The sequence below is a fragment of the Diplotaxodon limnothrissa genome, linkage group LG20 (assembly GCF_057381915.1).
Source record: "Diplotaxodon limnothrissa isolate DT_005_m linkage group LG20, D_limnothrissa_male_GT1.1, whole genome shotgun sequence".
NCBI classification, from domain to species: Eukaryota; Metazoa; Chordata; class Actinopteri; order Cichliformes; family Cichlidae; genus Diplotaxodon; species Diplotaxodon limnothrissa.
In genome coordinates this window covers 9,359,088-9,376,484 of record NC_140615.1, presented here as the reverse complement: position 1 = coordinate 9,376,484, position 17,397 = coordinate 9,359,088, and the positions used below count along the sequence as shown (strand labels likewise).

The following is a 17,397-nucleotide window of genomic DNA, read 5'->3' as shown; positions in this document are numbered from 1 at the left end:
AAGTGCGTGAAGTTTTATTCTGGGTTCCTCACCCATCTTCATCTATAAGTAGGAAAGGAGCCTCTGCTGAAACAATTCTCCAGTCTCGATTTCAGATAAACACTCGACCATCTGTTAAACGGTCATGTGGCCTTATTGCAACTGTGTGACAATTTAGTGACAATTCACCAGATGCATTAAGATTTTTCAAAAGCCATGTCCAGTTAACTGAACTAAAATGAGTTACTTGCCAGTGCTTGCCTTCTCTTTTGAGAAACAGGAAGCTGCTCAAACTGGACACAGCTATAAGATGCCCTGTAAAGCCCAGGACCAGTGAAGTTCACTGCTGCATTGAACATGTATGCATTTTATTGTTAAGATTGTTGAAATTACCACAAGGTTCAATATTTGGCCAAGTAATTTCCTTCCAACAGCAACCCACTGCTTCCCTCAGCACTCATGCTAATGGGTGCACCTTTTAAAGTCAATATGGCGTCATGAACTTCAATGAAGTGTAGAAGCACTGGCAGATTTCTTTACAGTTTCCTTCAGAAATCCTTCCTCAGAAATGTTTCATCGCTACATTAATATTAGTAGTGTGGATGCCTCATGCCATTAAATAATCTGGCTACCTTGCAGACTTATTCTGGGGTTTGGCCTTAAGGACAAGAAGCCAGACTCTAGCCTGGCTGTACTTTTTTCAAGCACCAGAAGTTGTAGGCAGCAGAGCTTTAGGCAGCTTCTGTTGTTCCACATCAGTATTAGTGCTGTTCTCACAGCTGAGTAACATGTTTCCATAAAGAAACTACATCTAAAAACTACAATCTTCTACAATATAAAGGTGATATATATGCAGGCTTAAGCAATTTCTTCTTATTTTTTCAGGACTGATGTAATTCAAAGTGTTAGCTTTTGGTGGTCATGGTTTATCATGCCGTCCATCATAAATACGGTGCTTTATATAACACAGAGACATGGTAAAGTTAATTAATCATCCTAAGAAACCAGGAGTCTGTGGATCCATTTCTGTAATCTTAGAAAAAGATAAATATTTTTGTGTCATAAAATATGCACTAAGCATATTTCAAAAACACTATAAATGTTTCTGATTCATCAAATTAAGAAATCTTTCATGAGGGCGAGGATTAGAAATAATGTGTCGCTCTATGAATAACTATGTATGAAAGGAACATCTGTCAAAGTATAATTAATTATTTCATTATAGTCAAATTAGAAATCATGCCCACATAACGTGCACTGCTTAAATGGTCTTAAATACATACAATAGCCGAATTAAGTCCTAGGCTCTCCAGTCTGATTACACAACATGAAACTAACACAACCAAATCCCACCCTCAGCTTATGAAACTCAATCCAGTTAACACACTTTAGCTCAGCAAACCCTGTTTTTGTAACAAACTATTGAATCTAAATTACTGCCTGTATCTATATTTTACTGCGAGTAATAAGCATCGTGTCATGAAGAAGCATTTTTTAATTATTTATGATTTCATAGTTTGTCACACTTGTTTCAGATCATCAAACAAATGTTAGTATTAGACAATGATAACCTGAGTAAATACAAAACACTTTTTAGATGATTACGTTCATTAAGTGTAAAACCTGCAAAGCCAGAACTGCAGTCGAGCATTTGAGATAACTGGTAAGGAGTTCATGTTTGGATCAGTTAGAGCGAGTTATAGGAGGTCCTGAAGAAGCAAAGCAGCCCAGACCATCACACTACCACCACCCTGCTATGATGTTGTTTATATGAAATGCTGTGTTTTACACCAGATGTAACTGGAGTCAAACCTTCTAAAAAGTTCAACTTTTGTCTTGTCAGCCCACAGAATATTTTCCTAAAAGTCTTGGGGATTATCAAGAATATTTTTTTTGGCAAATGTGACATTAACCTTTGTGTTGTTTTTGGTCCGCAGTGGTTTTTCTCCTTTGAGCCCAGTCTCTTTCTTATCACTGAATCATGTAGACTACACTAACTGAGGCAAGTGAGGCCTGCAGTGCTTTAGATGTTGCTCTTGGTGCCACTGTTCACAATTTAACAACTGCATTTTGTATTTCATCTGGTTATCTTTGCCTAATAGTAAAGCTTCTTTGATCTGGAACGTTTAAGTGTGACAAATATGCAAAGAAACGTAGATCTCCAAATGGGCCAAATACTTGTTCACAGCACTGCAGAGCACAATGAAGACCCCTGCGTGGGAGACACTTGTCTGATGGTGATCCCGGGCAATCTAAAAATCATTTCAGTTCAGTGACTTGTAATAAAACAAAGATTCACTAAGACGCTATTAGGAAACTGAGCCCTCATCTTCAATAGCTCACAAGCTTCAGCTGGGACAAAAGCCTTTGTTGGGACACAGAGCTCACTGCACAGCCTGTAGAGACATCAGACTAGTTTATGACAGACGGGTCAGCAGGGGGCGGGCGGTGGGCTGAAAACATACATATAGCTTTAATTGTACTCATGGCAGTGTGCATGAAAGTCTTTAAAGCGCTGAAGATAAGTGTGCATTGTTTGTAAAACTGCGAGCAATCAGGGAGACAAGACACACACACAAACTTCAGTGAACCCCTAATGTGAGACCCATGACCTGGTGAAAGGGGTTTTCTAGGTGTGTGAGAGAGTGTATGAGTGTGTGTGGGTCAGGGTTGCCAGGCACAGTATGCCACCTGCGACTGGAATGAAGACTAAAGGAGTGGGACAACAGAGAAGAAGATGCACAACACAATGTGACTGTGAGTGCTACACTTTCAGTAGACAGGCCCTACAGAGTGCTTTACATCTTATGAGTGAAATATCTTACTGATGGGCAAAAAAACCTCCTACATTAGAAGTTGAAAAAATAACTAACTAAATAAAGAAATGGCACCCTCTGCGACTGTCCTGCCCACCTAGTTAGCAAGGCATCAGTTTGTACTGCCTTGGTAAAAACTTCTCTCGTTAAAACTTTTCATTTATTTCTTTGTTTATTAGAATTTCCATTAGCTCAGCTCTAAAGTGTAGCTACTCTTACTGAGATTGACTTTAACAGCAGTAAATTAAATTAGAATTGAATTCCAAACTTGAAGTTTCAGTGGCTTCTTGAAGGAAACATTTGATGCAGATAGAAGTCATATACTGTAATCAGTCAGTGTGCACTGTATTTCCAGCTAGCCAGTAGTAACTTGAAGTCTTGTATGTCCTTGTTGAAAATCCTGTATGTCAGGAACTACATTTAACTACATACTCACATCTTTTATCGGTATCAAACATCTAAATTGTCAAAAGTGAAACTCTGTGAGCTTTCAGGTTTTTGAAAGGAGGCTGTGAAAGCTCTGTGATTAGCTTAATACATTAAAAAGCCTTTGGAAATGACCAAACTCCAACAACGCTCTGGTCCTGCCTTGGAGTATTTGGGATGTACTGACCGTTCTGTTTGAATGGACGGACGAAAACATCGTCCTGGAGGAGTTGTTGCAGTTGAATGAATGCTTTTATACTTTTTTCCCCGTGAAAATGTATCAAAGGAATACATTGTAGCTTACCATATAGAGACTGACCCCAGAGAGCGAGAGAGAGAGAGAGAGAGAAGACAAGGCTTCTGAGCCCACCATCACATCAAAGACTGTCACTAAAGATTTTGCAAAATATACATTTTTGGTCCATCTGTAAACCTAAAACACATGTAAGCTGTTTGAAAAAAGGAAGCATATTTATGAATTTGTGTATTCAAAAGCCCGGGCATCATGAATGGTTGACCAAAGCTTCAACTCTGATATGTGTCTGAATGATGTAAACCCTCATGTTCTATAAATGTGTGCCAATTACCCTCTTACCAGCTTCAGCGTACGTGTTCTCCGCATCAGCCTGAGTCACTCTTATGTATCTGGAAATCTCTGTTTCTCTGTGTGTTTATAGTGACTTTAACTGATCTCTTATCTAAATGCATCAGTAAACCAAGCCATGAGTCATTCACTGTAAGTGTCAAGTCACGTCTCACAGCACATATAACCCTGTTTCAAGGCTCACCTGAGCTCGCATGTTTATGTGCATGTAACAACACCAGGAACGCACCAAACCAAACCAAACCAAACAGTTTTTAATAGAATGTCACAAAATGCAACGCAAAAGCAATGTGAAAAGAAGAAAATCTGACTGGTTTATTGGGATAACAGCTGGTAGCATGAATTCTTAAGGCTCATACCATTAGACCTGTAGCTCTCAAACCGTGGACTGGGCCACACTGGTGTTGCAGAGAGCCATTCAGGTTGGGTGTCGATGGCTAGGCAAAAAAAATGGTAAAATTCAATTGAACAAGTATGTATTTTTGTATGAAAACTGGTTTAGCCAACTATATTTAAGCAAAATTTTAACATCAGTTCTAAATAAATTATCAGGTGGGTGGCGAGGCTTTTGGCTTCTGAAGCATTGCGTGTCAGAAAAAGACTGAGAACAGCTGCATTAGAACAGCTGCATTAGAACAGCTGCATTAGAACAGCTGTAGAATAAGTGGAAGCAGTTTAACCTGAAACAGTGGAAAAAATGTTGGTAATGGTAATGATGGACTCTGAAAAAGAAAACGTTTCAGCCAGGTCCCATCACAGATACACAGTAGCATATCCACACACACTACGGACAGCTCAGTGTGTGTCTCTGCCCCCTTTGACGCCCCTCCTTTAACCTCCCACCTTTTCTTCAACCCCTCCCTCTCTCTCTCTCTCTCTCTCACGTTTTCCCTCTATCTCTCTCTCCCTCCCTTGAATTAAGTCCATTATCCCAGCCCGCTCTGCCTCTGAGCAAGTCTACTCTGCTCAGCTGCTGCGAAAACTCCGTGTATGTGTGAACTCCTTGCATGCATGTGTTAAGAAGAGTTTTATGTGTGTGTACAGGCTTGTGTGTTTTTGTAAGTAGAGCTGAAGTGCAGCCGTTCATCAGTGGAGCTGACTGCAGGCAGGGGGAATACTCAGATCTCGCTTTGCTGCTTTTTAACTTCACTTACTTACTTTTTGGACTTTTTGAAGACTCACTGGACATATTTTGCACCACAGTGGAACTCTGCTGTTATTCTCTTTCTGTTCATGCACCATTCCCATAACTGGAAATAAATTATTTTTTTCTATTTTTTTTAATCAGATTTCTTAAAAGTATTTTTCAGGTATTTCCACCTGTTTAGCTGATCTCAGCTCTCACTTTCTGGACTGGTCAGTAACTGTTTTTTCATTACTCCATAACTTGTCTTATCTTTCTTGCTTAAATCAGATATGAAAAATCTTGGGAATGGGTTTTTGAAAGCACGCAACAAAAACTGAAAAGGTTTGTGTTCAGTGATTTCTGCATATAAGTAGAGGAAAGACTATGAGAAAGTAAAATGAAACAGAACAGTGTGGTAACAATGGATACTGTCTGCGCTGCCAGAGGCATGTTGGGCTCAGGTGGATGCTGATCCCGACCTGGAATGTTCTGAACTCCTGTGGAATTTGGTTCCCCTGGAAACGGATAGGCAGGTAAGTTAATTTGGACTCTGTTCCAGTAAGATCACCATTTAAGTCCGTAAAGTCAATAAAATTAGTTCAGTTTAGTGAAAGACACTTCCAACCACAAACGGACTTAACTTGTAGATGAAGTAATAATGAAATCATGACTCCTGCTGTGCCGTTAAGTTCCCGGTTCCCTGAGCCTGCTGTGCCTGTGACATGACCACCACGTGCAGCACTGCTTATCCCGCACCACTTCAAAACTAAAATATCTTTCTAAAAGTCATGCCGATGACATGTGGGATTTCTCTCAGAGTGTTTACTTGAAATCTGCTCTGTTGTTTCATTTGAGAGAGTCAACTGAGTTGTCTTTCCTCTGGGAACAGTTTGGAGCAGATCCAGTCAGGAGACCAGAGGCTGCTCTGTAAGGTCTCGCCTTACTGCTGCTTCAGGGCTTAACACAGCCAAATGGATAGCTACCAGGGACCAGCAGGCTGCCCTCGCCTTAGTGACTCCTTCATTATCTCTTATTTCAGAGTTTCTTCCATGAGATGAGAGATTTAAGCTGCATGACCGCAAGGCAATTTTCCCACAGTAATTAAGCAGATTTCTTTCTTCAGTAGTATCACTCCAATCACCTCTTCCCATCCCGGCGATACAGGCAAAACTGGTGAAAGACTGAAAAGTTATCCATCCTCACAAATGAGACCGGTATGAGCATGAGCATAATTAGTGAGGACAGCAAACACCCAATTAGCAAGTTTTAGTGACTCCAGTTTCAATATTTATTTTTTCCCTTCACACTCTGAATAATAAGAATAGTCAAACTGAATAAATGCTAGCCATGGGGTTTGTAGACTGGGAAGTTTTCCATTTGTGATGCTGGGCCAAATGGCTCAGGACCAGCGGACTGCCACAGCATCTCCAGCTCCTTCATTCACTTACACTCTTTTAAAGGGACCCGAGGACTCTGCTTCAGACTGTTTCGCTTTTCTTTCTCAATATGTTTCAGCTTAAATCCCATAAAGACCGGTGCTCACTTTTGGCTTAAAGCTAGGGCTTACTTTGTTTCTGTTGAGTGTGTGTGTGTGTGAAGCTTCACTTTGCTTCTATGACTAGCATTGCCCAAAGACTTAAAACACTTCAAATAAGAATGAACTTCTGAGATGCTTATTAAATTCTTTTGTAGCCTTCATATGACTCAGGCTTGTGCCCTTTTTTCCTATGTACTTTAAAAGTTTTTCAACTCAACTTTTAGTTGTAATTTTTTTACATTTATGGGCCATTTATATCATAATTATAGCAGAAAACCATCATTTCAACTTACTGCTTTTTCACTATAGGTGGTCTGTCTTTATGAATGTTTATTTTTATAGTTATCAAGGGAAATGAAGCGCTGCGCACCTCGTTGTCCTTCCCAGAAAAAGCAAAACGCTGTCATGCTTCAGACCAAAGCGCTGTCACAGCTGTATTCATGGTTAAAGTCACAGTTTTGCATGACTCTTGTAGAATTTGTTTGTTAAAGTCTGCAGCATTTACATTAAGCAACGCCTCCCTGCATCACCTGCCCCGTTCACACATCTAAGACTTTCTGCTTCCGTGCTTCTTTTCATTCTTGGAAATGGGGCAAAAACTGGCAAGCCAAAATTTTTCAGTCAGAACTGAATCAAAACACAACTGTGCTTTAAAAAGTATTCTTTAAATGCCAAGGTGGTAACTTAGATTGGAGGTCCACGATTTGACATGCTCACTATACTATGCTACTATATATTGTACAGATGCATTCGGTCCCTGGATGGGTTCACTCTAACCATCACATTTACACCCTGAATACCATTTCCTTACTAGTGACTTAGCTGTCACTAGTTAATATTTATCCTTTTAATCCGAGAAAAATAATGTGACACAGACTATTAGTGCTTTGCGTTCTGACACGTATTATGATCACTTCATCAATACATGAGTCAAATTTATTGCAAAACAATTTCTGAATTTGATTAAAACAGCAGTAAATAACCAGAAGGAAAACAGCTGGTGGCATAACATTTGTGCTTCCAGCTTCAATTCTTTTCAGATGTGTTTTATTATGTCAAAATGACATGTTTCAATGAGAATGCAGTTAACTCTTTTATGTGGTCATATGATTTCAAAACTATAGACTTTATAGTATTTCTGGAAAAACATCTTGGTTTCTTTGGAAAAGACTTATCTGTTCACCTTACCAGCCCTCTTCTTAACCTTCTTCTCGCTCTTTGCGTCCATCCTCTACTGTCTTCTCTCTTGCATTCCTTCCCTTCCTCTGATTTACTTCCACTATTTCACAATTCAGCAGTACACATAATTATAAATAGCCATAGATTAAAGGAGCTGCATTGTCAGTGATAATGGGAGAGAAGCAGATCTTTCTCTGGACTGACTTTTAATAAAGGCTTTTGTGTGCCAACATATGTTTTCCATAGCACTGACTGCTTTCCTGCATTCAGTGCTCCACAGAAAACCAATCAAATTAGATAGTATAGATGGGAGGGGGACTCATCACCGTGATGATAAGCAAGTATCTCTTTCACAGTGAGCCAAGTCTTTTCTTAAACCTGACCGAGTTGGGGAGCTAAAAATCATAAAATAAGATGGAACTATGGAAAAATACATGGAACTCCTATGCTGTTCTCCTGCCGTATTCCTCATTCATATGTAAAACACACTTTGTAAGAAACAGAGAATTCAAGTGAGAGCTTTGAATTACATACGAACTTTTTAAAAAAAATCTTACTGTATTCTCTTTCACCCCGTCGCTCGTCCCATCTGTCGCCCCCTTAGCAAATTAACTGGTGCAAAAGCCACCAGTTACCTGCTGTTACAGCTATTTTGCTCTGTAAAGCTCTCCCACCCCTCCTCACCCTCTCCACTTATTCTTCATCATCATCCATCCATCCCTCCCGCTTTTCATTTCTCACTTGCAGGGAGGCTTAGACTTATTGCTCACAGGCCAGGGAACTCTTTTTTTCCCCTAGGGGAGAAACAATTGGCTCCTTTCTCTCCATCACCTCCTGCCTCACTTGTTTCTTCTCCATTCCTCCCTCCCTACCTCTGCTGCATTCTCCTTTTTTGTAAGACTGCATGCATGCAGGCTGGCTGCAGGGTTGAAGTGCAGAAATGTCTATATCCTGTTGTTTTGTTCACTCCTTTCCACGTTCTCTCTTTTGTTGTCTTTCCCTGCCTTTTCAATTCTCCCCTCCCCGTTCTCCCTCCTTTTAGACTTCTAATTCTCCTTTCCTCTCCCTTTCATTCACATTGCCTTACTGCTTCATCCACAATTCATCTTTCAACTCTTTTCACACGTTTTCCTTGCTCTGCTCCTGTTGTGATTCCCCTCTCTTAACCGGCCTCTCAACAACTTCTTGCCTTCTGTCTCTACATCATTTTGTCATCTCTTCATTCTTCCCTCTGTAATGTTTTTATTTGTCTTTGCTTCCTTTTCACCTACCTGTCTCTTCATATATCTGACCCTCATTGTTTCCCCCTCTGGCTCGGCTTGCTCTTGATCTCCACTGTGACCTGTGGCAGTGGTGGTCTACAGGTTAAACTGCAGATATCCATTTATTCATTACTGCATACAATACAGTAAAGTTGCACTCTAACCCCACTCTGAAAAAGCCGTTTCACCCTGGAGGCGGGCTGCTTTGTCTGCCCATCTCAATTTACTCTGGTTTTGACAGGACAGCCTGCTCTCTCCCCCCCCCCCCCCCCCCCCCCCCCCAGACCCCCCCACCCAGAATCTCTCTCTCTCTCTGTCTTTCTCTTTACTTTTAATCCATTCCCTCTTGGCATGCTGCTGCTCCATGTCTATTGAAGCTGAACTGAATGCAAGTGTCAGCGGCCCCAATGGCTTTTTTTTATTATTAAGATCCATTATGGAACATGCAAGGACTTTGTGTTTGCCTCTGCATGTGCATGCATGTGTGTGTGTGTGTGTGTGCTGAGAAGGGCTAGTTTTTTAGGTGGGGATATATTCTCCTACATCCTTGTTTATGAATACATACAAACGTTTGTGTGTGTGTGCCTGCTCACAGGGCTGTGATGTGATGTGATGAAGAGGAACAATAATAGACTCTTCAACTCATGAAGAGTTATAGGATGCACACAAACACTGCAACACACAGCTCGGGGTGTCTCGGAGGAACAATGGGACCAGTCGTTCCTTTTATAGCAGCCAACAGGAGTGTGAGGGTTTCGCTGCTCCTCTTGTCGCTTCCAGGGAGTGTGACGTGAATTGCGCGCGTGTGCGTGCTCGCTTCTGTTCTTGTGTCACGTAGCTGCAGCTGATGAGAGTGCTGATGTCCTTCCCCTTGAAATACTGCAGCATCTTTGCAGTTCAGTGCAGAAACTTGAGCGTGCATAGACATGCAGCCTTGTGCTTCGGCCTTTCTGTTTCACAGACCTCAGCACAGTTTAGTGCTCTTGTGATCACTTCTTTAATGCTAGCTGGGAAACTTTGCACTCAGCGAACATCTGTGAAATCACCCAAGACCTCTTCAATTCGAAAACAGCGAGTTAAAGTAGCAGATAGCAGGCTGTGCTGGGATATAGCCTTGCATGTATGCTTTTGTCCATTCACAAATGTGCGTGTGTTTAGATACTGGAGGGTATGTGAGAGTTTATGTTCCTGTTAAGCTGTGTCTTGTTGTGTTGTGGCCTGGGAGCCATGAGCTTATGAGAGCTCTCCTGTCTCTACGCTTCAATAGCTCCATTATTCATAAAACTCTGTGCCAACAGCGCAGACGGGTCTATGTCTGTATAGTGTATGTGTGTTTTCTCATCTTATGTATATTGTGCTTTAAAGTGATTCTTTAGTTTTCAGTGATAACCAGGAATTTGAAACTAATAAGAAAGTTGTTCCAGCTTAGAGCAAAGTGAGTATTTGAAAGCTTGGCATGCTTTAAATATGGCTGAGATGATGTTGGTGATGACAGGCCTCACTCTGTTCACACAGTCATCCTCGCGGAACGTAGACACAACACCTCTACGTACACTGAGGTCAGTGGCATCCCACTACAACTAATGGCTGACAAATCTCAGATTCTGATATTAAACTTCTGCCTGCATCTGCAAGCCACTTTACAATCCAAAATCAACCCATATGTGTCTGACAATCAGTATCATGTCTGTTGTTGCAGATGCCTAGTCTATTCTTCCCACCTTATTGTTTCTGTAGTCGTAGAAAGGTGAGGAGGGCTGTGTACAGCGCCATGCTGCCAAATCTAAATTACTCCAGGGAGAAATACTGCTTCTTCTTTTTCTTAGTTGCTCTGACTGATATCTTTTTCTCTCTTGGATCATCTTTTGTAGTTATTAGTGGAAAACAAATGTTGTATTCCTTTATAGTGCATTACAAAGTCAGCTGATTTGGCTCTAGTTGAAAACATATGGCTAGCAATAGACTGCAGTTTAAATATATCCACAAATCTTTTTTGGCCTTACCCCTCATTTAAAGTATCCCAAGCAAAGAAAGACACTGTTATTTTACGTCTAATATTGCCCCAGTCAAGACAGGGAGATCTAGTCTGCAGTAAAGAGCAGATTATTATTGAACAGCTGATTTTATTGCCAAGACACAAGAGGGGTTTTTATAGAGGGTGACAGATGAAGGGAAGTGATAGAGGTAATTGTTAGAAGGAGGAAAATAAGTAAAGATTGAAAATGAAAAGAGGAGAAAAGCCAACTGTCTGCCTGTTACTGAGTGCCAACTGTGAGGTGCAATATAATAAAGGAGACTGTTTCTACTGAAAGGCTTTATTGTTCCTGCTGCCTGCAGAGTCCAAAGTACTGAAAGAGAGGTGTGTGTTCACTGCGCACTTTTTTTCCCTTTTTTTTTTTGCAGCACAACATTCATATAGATGTAGGACTACAAGCCACTGACCTCCCTCATGCTTTGGCATTGACAGTGCCGTAAGATGTTATTGGGGAATTTTCTGAAACAATAGCAAGTCTGTCTCATTAATTTCCGCAAATCCAATACATCAGGAGACCGAGAAAAAAAAACATTATAGAAGCCATGTGTAAACTAGATTGGGGAAAAAGCAACACTGTAAATCTCTAAATAACTTGTAATTTCATTTATCTATTACTGTGTAAGTCAATATTGATATCAGAAGCCAACAGTCGCTCATTTTGTGAGGCTGGATTCGCTCACAAGTGACACTGTTGTAAGAACTGATGTGCTCATCCATTCATCCATCTTCATCACTGTCGGCTCATTAGTCCCTCACAATGAAGAGATCTCATTCAGTGACACTGTCTGCCAGTGTGGAGGGAGCGAGGAAGAGTGTGAGCAAGCAAGCGAGTGTGTGAGTGCTGGATGCGTATATGTGTGTGTGAGCTGGCAGTGCCACAGACATGGAGAGTTTGCGCTTGGCTTGGCAGTGCGCAAAGCATATCTCTATCTCGCACACACAGTATTCATCACACAAGGTCAGAGATTATGTGTGTGTGTGTGTTTGTGTGTGCGCGCGCGCTTTGGATACTGTCCCTGAGTCTTGCTGTAATGTGAAGAGATTATAGTGTTGCCATAATGGAGGCTGGCATTAGCATAGCCTGGCAGGAGCATCAATCTGAGTCTGACTAAAAATACCTCAGACAGCAGTGTGTGTGTGTGTGTGTGTGTGTGTGTGTGTGTGTGTGTGTGTGTTTGTGCATGGGGGCATCCCTGGCATAAGCACACGTGTGCTAGCAGTGCATATTTCTAAATTTGTTACTTCTCTGTCTTTATTTTCAGGTCTATGTGTCCATGTTTAATGTTTATGGCCCATCGTTGATGTGAGAGTTCAGCTTGATCATCCTTCAGAGTCCCAAGAGAACGACGTTACGCTGATTATTGAGACTCTAAAAAGAAGACTGGAAGAGAAAAAAATAGAAGCCAACACTTTTTCAAGGATCCTTCCAATAAATCCTTAAAAGGCCGGTCCCTGCTTCTGTCACACAGATTCTGAAGACTGAATCAGAACCAGGACACAACTATAGCTTCTATTAATAAATTAAAACTTAAATAAATAAATTGACAGACTCCGCTTTTGAAAGAAAGGAGTTTGCTTTACGTTTGCCAAGATGATGACTATGATGATGATGGTGGTGGCCACGATGGTCACCTGCAGCTCTCTGTTCCTGCTGGGGCTGGCCGCTGCCCATGTGTCCTCCAGCACCGTGACCCGCACCTCCTCTTCAGCTTCTTCTTCTTCTTCTTCTTCCTCCTCCTCTTCATCATCCACTTCACCGCGCATGAAGTTATCATATAAAGGTAAGAACAAAAGCTTTGAGGATAAAAGTTCTGGTTCTTTCTAAAAAAAAAAAGGCAATTTCTCTCTTCCACTGCCCGTAATAGTTAGAAAAGTATCTACACAAACCACACGCACACACACACCCCACTTTCTCTGTTTCATGTAATATTCAGCTTTATCCTTTTGAAAGTATATGCAGCTGAACAGTAGCCAACTGTAATTTGTGGCTGCTGTGATTCAGAGCCATAGACACACACACACACACACACAACTTAAACACACACACACACAACTTAAACACGCAGTAGCACGGTTTTGTGTTTCATCTTGGGTATTGTATGTTAGAAGAAGGCAGCTCAATGCCCAACACAGCCACATAAACCAAGCTGGTAATTACAGCCTGAATGAACTGGCCAAGGCCATGAAGCTGGCTGCAGACCGTTTGCACAGCTGAGACATGTACCCGCCTGAATTTGGGCTGAAGGTAACTTGAAGCATTTATTATGAGAAGACTTAAGACTATTCTAGTTTTATTTGAAACACAAATGACAAATGAGTGTCAACAGTGAGAGTTTCTTGGTTCCTAATTAGGCTGTAGGCGGTTATTAAAATACTACTTTGACATAAAAGTAGAGTCCTATAAACAATTTTAGCCACTTTAGCAATGAAGCTAAATTGCTGATGCCTTTCTGTGTGTTTGGTAATGGTGCTGTTGTTAGGATTTTAGCAAACATAAACATAATATGTTAAACATTAAAAACAAGCGTTTCACAATGACATGCTGTACAGCTGATCTATCTGAGAGTATATTAATTAATACTACATTTTTTGTTTTTAGTTAGCAATGTAGCATTAAATGGCATTTTTGACTGCTGCTTTTTATTGAGTAGAAAGCATTATTACTTGTTTAAAGGATGAAGTAACCATTACTTAACTCCAGAGGTGTGGACTCGAGTCACATGACTTGGACTCGAGTCAGACTCGAGTCATTAATTTTATGACTTTAGACTTGACTTGAAAAAATGTTCTAAGACTTGTGACTTGACTTGGACTTTTATACCAATGACTTGGGACTTGAATTGGACTTGAACCGGTTTACTTGAAAAGACTTGATATTTTACCCCAAATATAAAATTTAACATGCATATTATATAGAGATTGAAAATGTGACGTCATTCACGGGTAGAACCGCAAAGGATTCTGGGAACTCGTGGCAAGCGGTAGTAGCGCACGCAGGCTTTCAATTAAAATCAGTCACACAGCGATAAAAAGAAACACAAAAATGTCAAGAAGCTGTTGTATTATTAACTGCAATAGCCGGTCGCATGACAGCCACGGGAAGCCGACGGGTAAAGAGATCGGTTGTTATCGGATTACGTCGTTGAAGAGAAATTGTTCGAGCCATGTTTCCGAAGTAACAAAGAGGCGACGGATGGCCTGGATTGCAGCCATTCAAAGATCAAATATAACGTCCCAGAACACTCCAGCTCACAGGTTAGTCTGCTCCAAGCATTTACACGAAGGTCAGTATTTTTTAATAGTTAATACGTCATTTTCATAACATAATTGGTGATATAGGTTACAAGCAAGTCTGGCGCTGAACAGAAATTGTCGTGCTATGCTCCTTTATTTATTGTGCATAAATAGTGAATTGTCCTGACACAATATTGCGTTTCGCTTCTGTTATTATGGTACATTGACAAAAACATATACTTTTATTCACAGGATAAAACAGGTTTTTTGTATCACTAATTGCCCAGTACGATTACAGCATACAATATTGTTGTCACTGCTACATTTCTGTAACGCGTACCAGAAATTATTTCCACTACTAATTAATTACCGTTGAGCTCAAAGGTCCTATTAATAAACGGTTAAGGAATGTGTATTTATGACGACGATTTGTGAGACTGGTAAACTTATGATACGTACGATGGTCTTTCGTTCTACACGGTGCATTTCAAGGTCCTGCACCCATCCGTCGGTAAACTGTACCTGGGCTTGTTGCAGTGACCGGAAGTTACTAAACTTCATGAGTGTATGCACTCACTCCAAGAACCGTATGATTATAAATATGCTACGATGAGATAGCTGACTTCATCTAACTAGCAAATGTTGTCCAGGCTACGTTGGTGATACAGTTTTTTTTAATGTGTATGATATTTTTGTCATGCGATTTTAAAGCCGGTCCTACAACCGCATCCAAGAATAACATGCAGCTTATCTCAGAACTGTCGGTGAAAATTATTCTTGGAGCTAGGTTTAATTGAGCTGCATTTTAAAGAGGTGCAATTTCACAATTTGTGTATATTTTCTAAGTTCACTATTTTGTCATGTGTTGAGAAAAACACAGATTTTAAAATTACATGGTCTAATATTTACATTTAGCATAACTGCAACATGCTTTTTTTCGTTGTTTTTTTTTAAAGACTCGAAAGGACTTGAAATTCAAAGTTTCAGACTTGTGACTTGACTCGGACTTTTACACCAGTGACTTGAGACTCGACTCTGACTTGCCTGACATTACTTGAGACTTGACTTGAGACTTGAGGATAAAGACTTGAGACTTACTTGAGACTTGCAAAACAATGACTTGGTCCCACCTCTGCTTAACTCAACTACTTAAAGTAGATTTGGGCTGTCAAATAATATTTTCTTGACAGATATTCTGTACCAGCGCTCAAGAAAGGAGCAGTAAAATATTAAACACCAATACACTTGGATCTTAAAGTAAAAGTAACTGCATTTAGCAGAAGGCAGGTATCATACGCATGTTTTTAACACACTATGCCCTCAAGCCCAGGGTTATTGCCACCACAGTATGGTGGGGCTGAATAAAAGTCCCTGATGTCATGCTGGCGGCTATTGGGTGGCGTCAAAGACTTAATTAAAGTTATAAATTCACATTAGAACAATGGCAGACTAATAAAAGACATTTTAATGTCGAAGTGAGGAGGGCTTTGGTCTTGTTTTCTTAAGCTCCCAGTTTGAGCTGAGCACGTAGGGGAGGATGTAGTCCCTTTATTTCTTAGTTTCCTCAAGCCAAGAACAGTTTTTAATTCTTTTTTTTTTTCCATTAAGCTTGGGGTGACTATTATAGTTTAAATTTACAAATACAAGCTAAATTTTCCTGGGCACTGTTCCTCTAGAACTTTTTCTTGCCAGTTTGGAAATGGTAAAGACATTCAGTTTTTCCACTGAAACTAATATAGTGTCATTACTGTCAGAGGATTTCATCCTGCTCGTTTCACAAGTCACTGGCCTTAGGACACAGCTCAGAAATATACTGAAATACATAAGATGTTGAGGGTTGTTTTTTTTAGCAGCATGACTTGTGGAAGCCCTGTAGCCAACTAACTGATGTGGATCTGAAGACGCCGATGACAGCTTTGAATGCAAAGATTTTATGATTCTTTACTTACTTTCTGAAGAACATAATTAATAAAAAAGTTTACTTCGCTATACAACAAAAAAGACAAGTAAAGAACAAAAGACTGGTCCAAAACTAAAGCCCCTGCAAAGTTATCCGAGTTATCTCTTTTCTGTATACATATAAGAACATTTCTCCATAAATACAGGCAAACACATTGGCACCTACACACTAACACAAATGCATAGGCGGGTTCTCCCATACTTAATATCTTTATCTTTAAGTTATGTGGAAATCATCGACTCATATCAGTGTTTGACTGAGGTCCACCCTGTAAATCTACATTTTCAGAGTTGCAGCAGTTCCACGGAGTGCGACGGTTTGAGCTGGAGCGTTCCTGCTGCTTTAGTGCCCTGCTGTTGGATGAAGAGAGGGGTCGACTGTTTGTGGGAGCCAAGAACTTCCTGCTGTCTCTGTCGTTGGACAACATCGCCAAACAAGAACACAAGGTTGGCCAGAAACAACCCCCAAAACCAAACTTGTACAGCTGTAAAACATGTGGGAGTGTGAGCGGTCTGTTGATCAAAACTAAGTTACTGCTGCTGAGATTTCAACATTTTCAACTCTGTGTTTTAACGGTTATGAGTAGATTTAATTTTAGATTCTCATGTGCACAAGGCTTTTTAAAAAGTTATCCATAAAATAAGGAACTGTTTTATAAACACAGCATTTTCCCTGGTAATACACAAACCATTACCAGAAGAGATAAATCTCAACAACTCCAAATACATTTGCCATGAAAATATTTTGTGACCTTTTGTTAACTATCTTAGGTGATTATACTGGCAGAAGATGAAAGTGAGTCATTCTTACAACCACTGCAACATTGTTTACTTTCTAAGAATCATTTATTATTTTGACTCACAAAGTTAGTCACCTGTGGTTTGTATTCTTGCATTCCTGAAGGAAATATTCAGAAGTGTGGAAACATTTTTACAAACACACCCTTTAGAAAATAACATCCGTGCACATATGAGTCTACTTAAGTGTCTGACCTGAGGGGAAAAGAGAAGTGTTGTAGCCATAGAGGAAGGTAGAAAATCAAAGAGCTGGACGGAGATAAGAAAAAAACATTTATGCAAAAGAGGTTATGATTCATATCAAAAAGGTACACTTTGTGAGGCCTTTGCCTTTGGAGTATAATCAGAGCTGCAAAAAGACTTGAGTATACAGTACACACACTGGCAAAAGAACTGAAATGTATAGACACTAGAGTTACACACAAAAAAAGCCCACAAAACA

The 17,397-nt window shown here is 40.3% G+C and overlaps 1 protein-coding gene across 1 annotated transcript in view; it reads left to right on the top strand.

Annotated features, from left to right (window-relative positions):
* sema3b (sema domain, immunoglobulin domain (Ig), short basic domain, secreted, (semaphorin) 3B) overlaps positions 1-17,397 on the top strand; it is a 72,045-nt gene that overhangs the window by 37,736 nt on the left and 16,912 nt on the right. Inside the window, exons 2-3 of the mRNA XM_085345499.1 lie at positions 12,227-12,745; positions 16,447-16,604. Coding sequence (XP_085201625.1) covers positions 12,556-12,745; positions 16,447-16,604 — 348 coding nt within the window. The 5' untranslated portion in view covers positions 12,227-12,555. The remainder of the gene's footprint in view (positions 1-12,226; positions 12,746-16,446; positions 16,605-17,397) is intronic.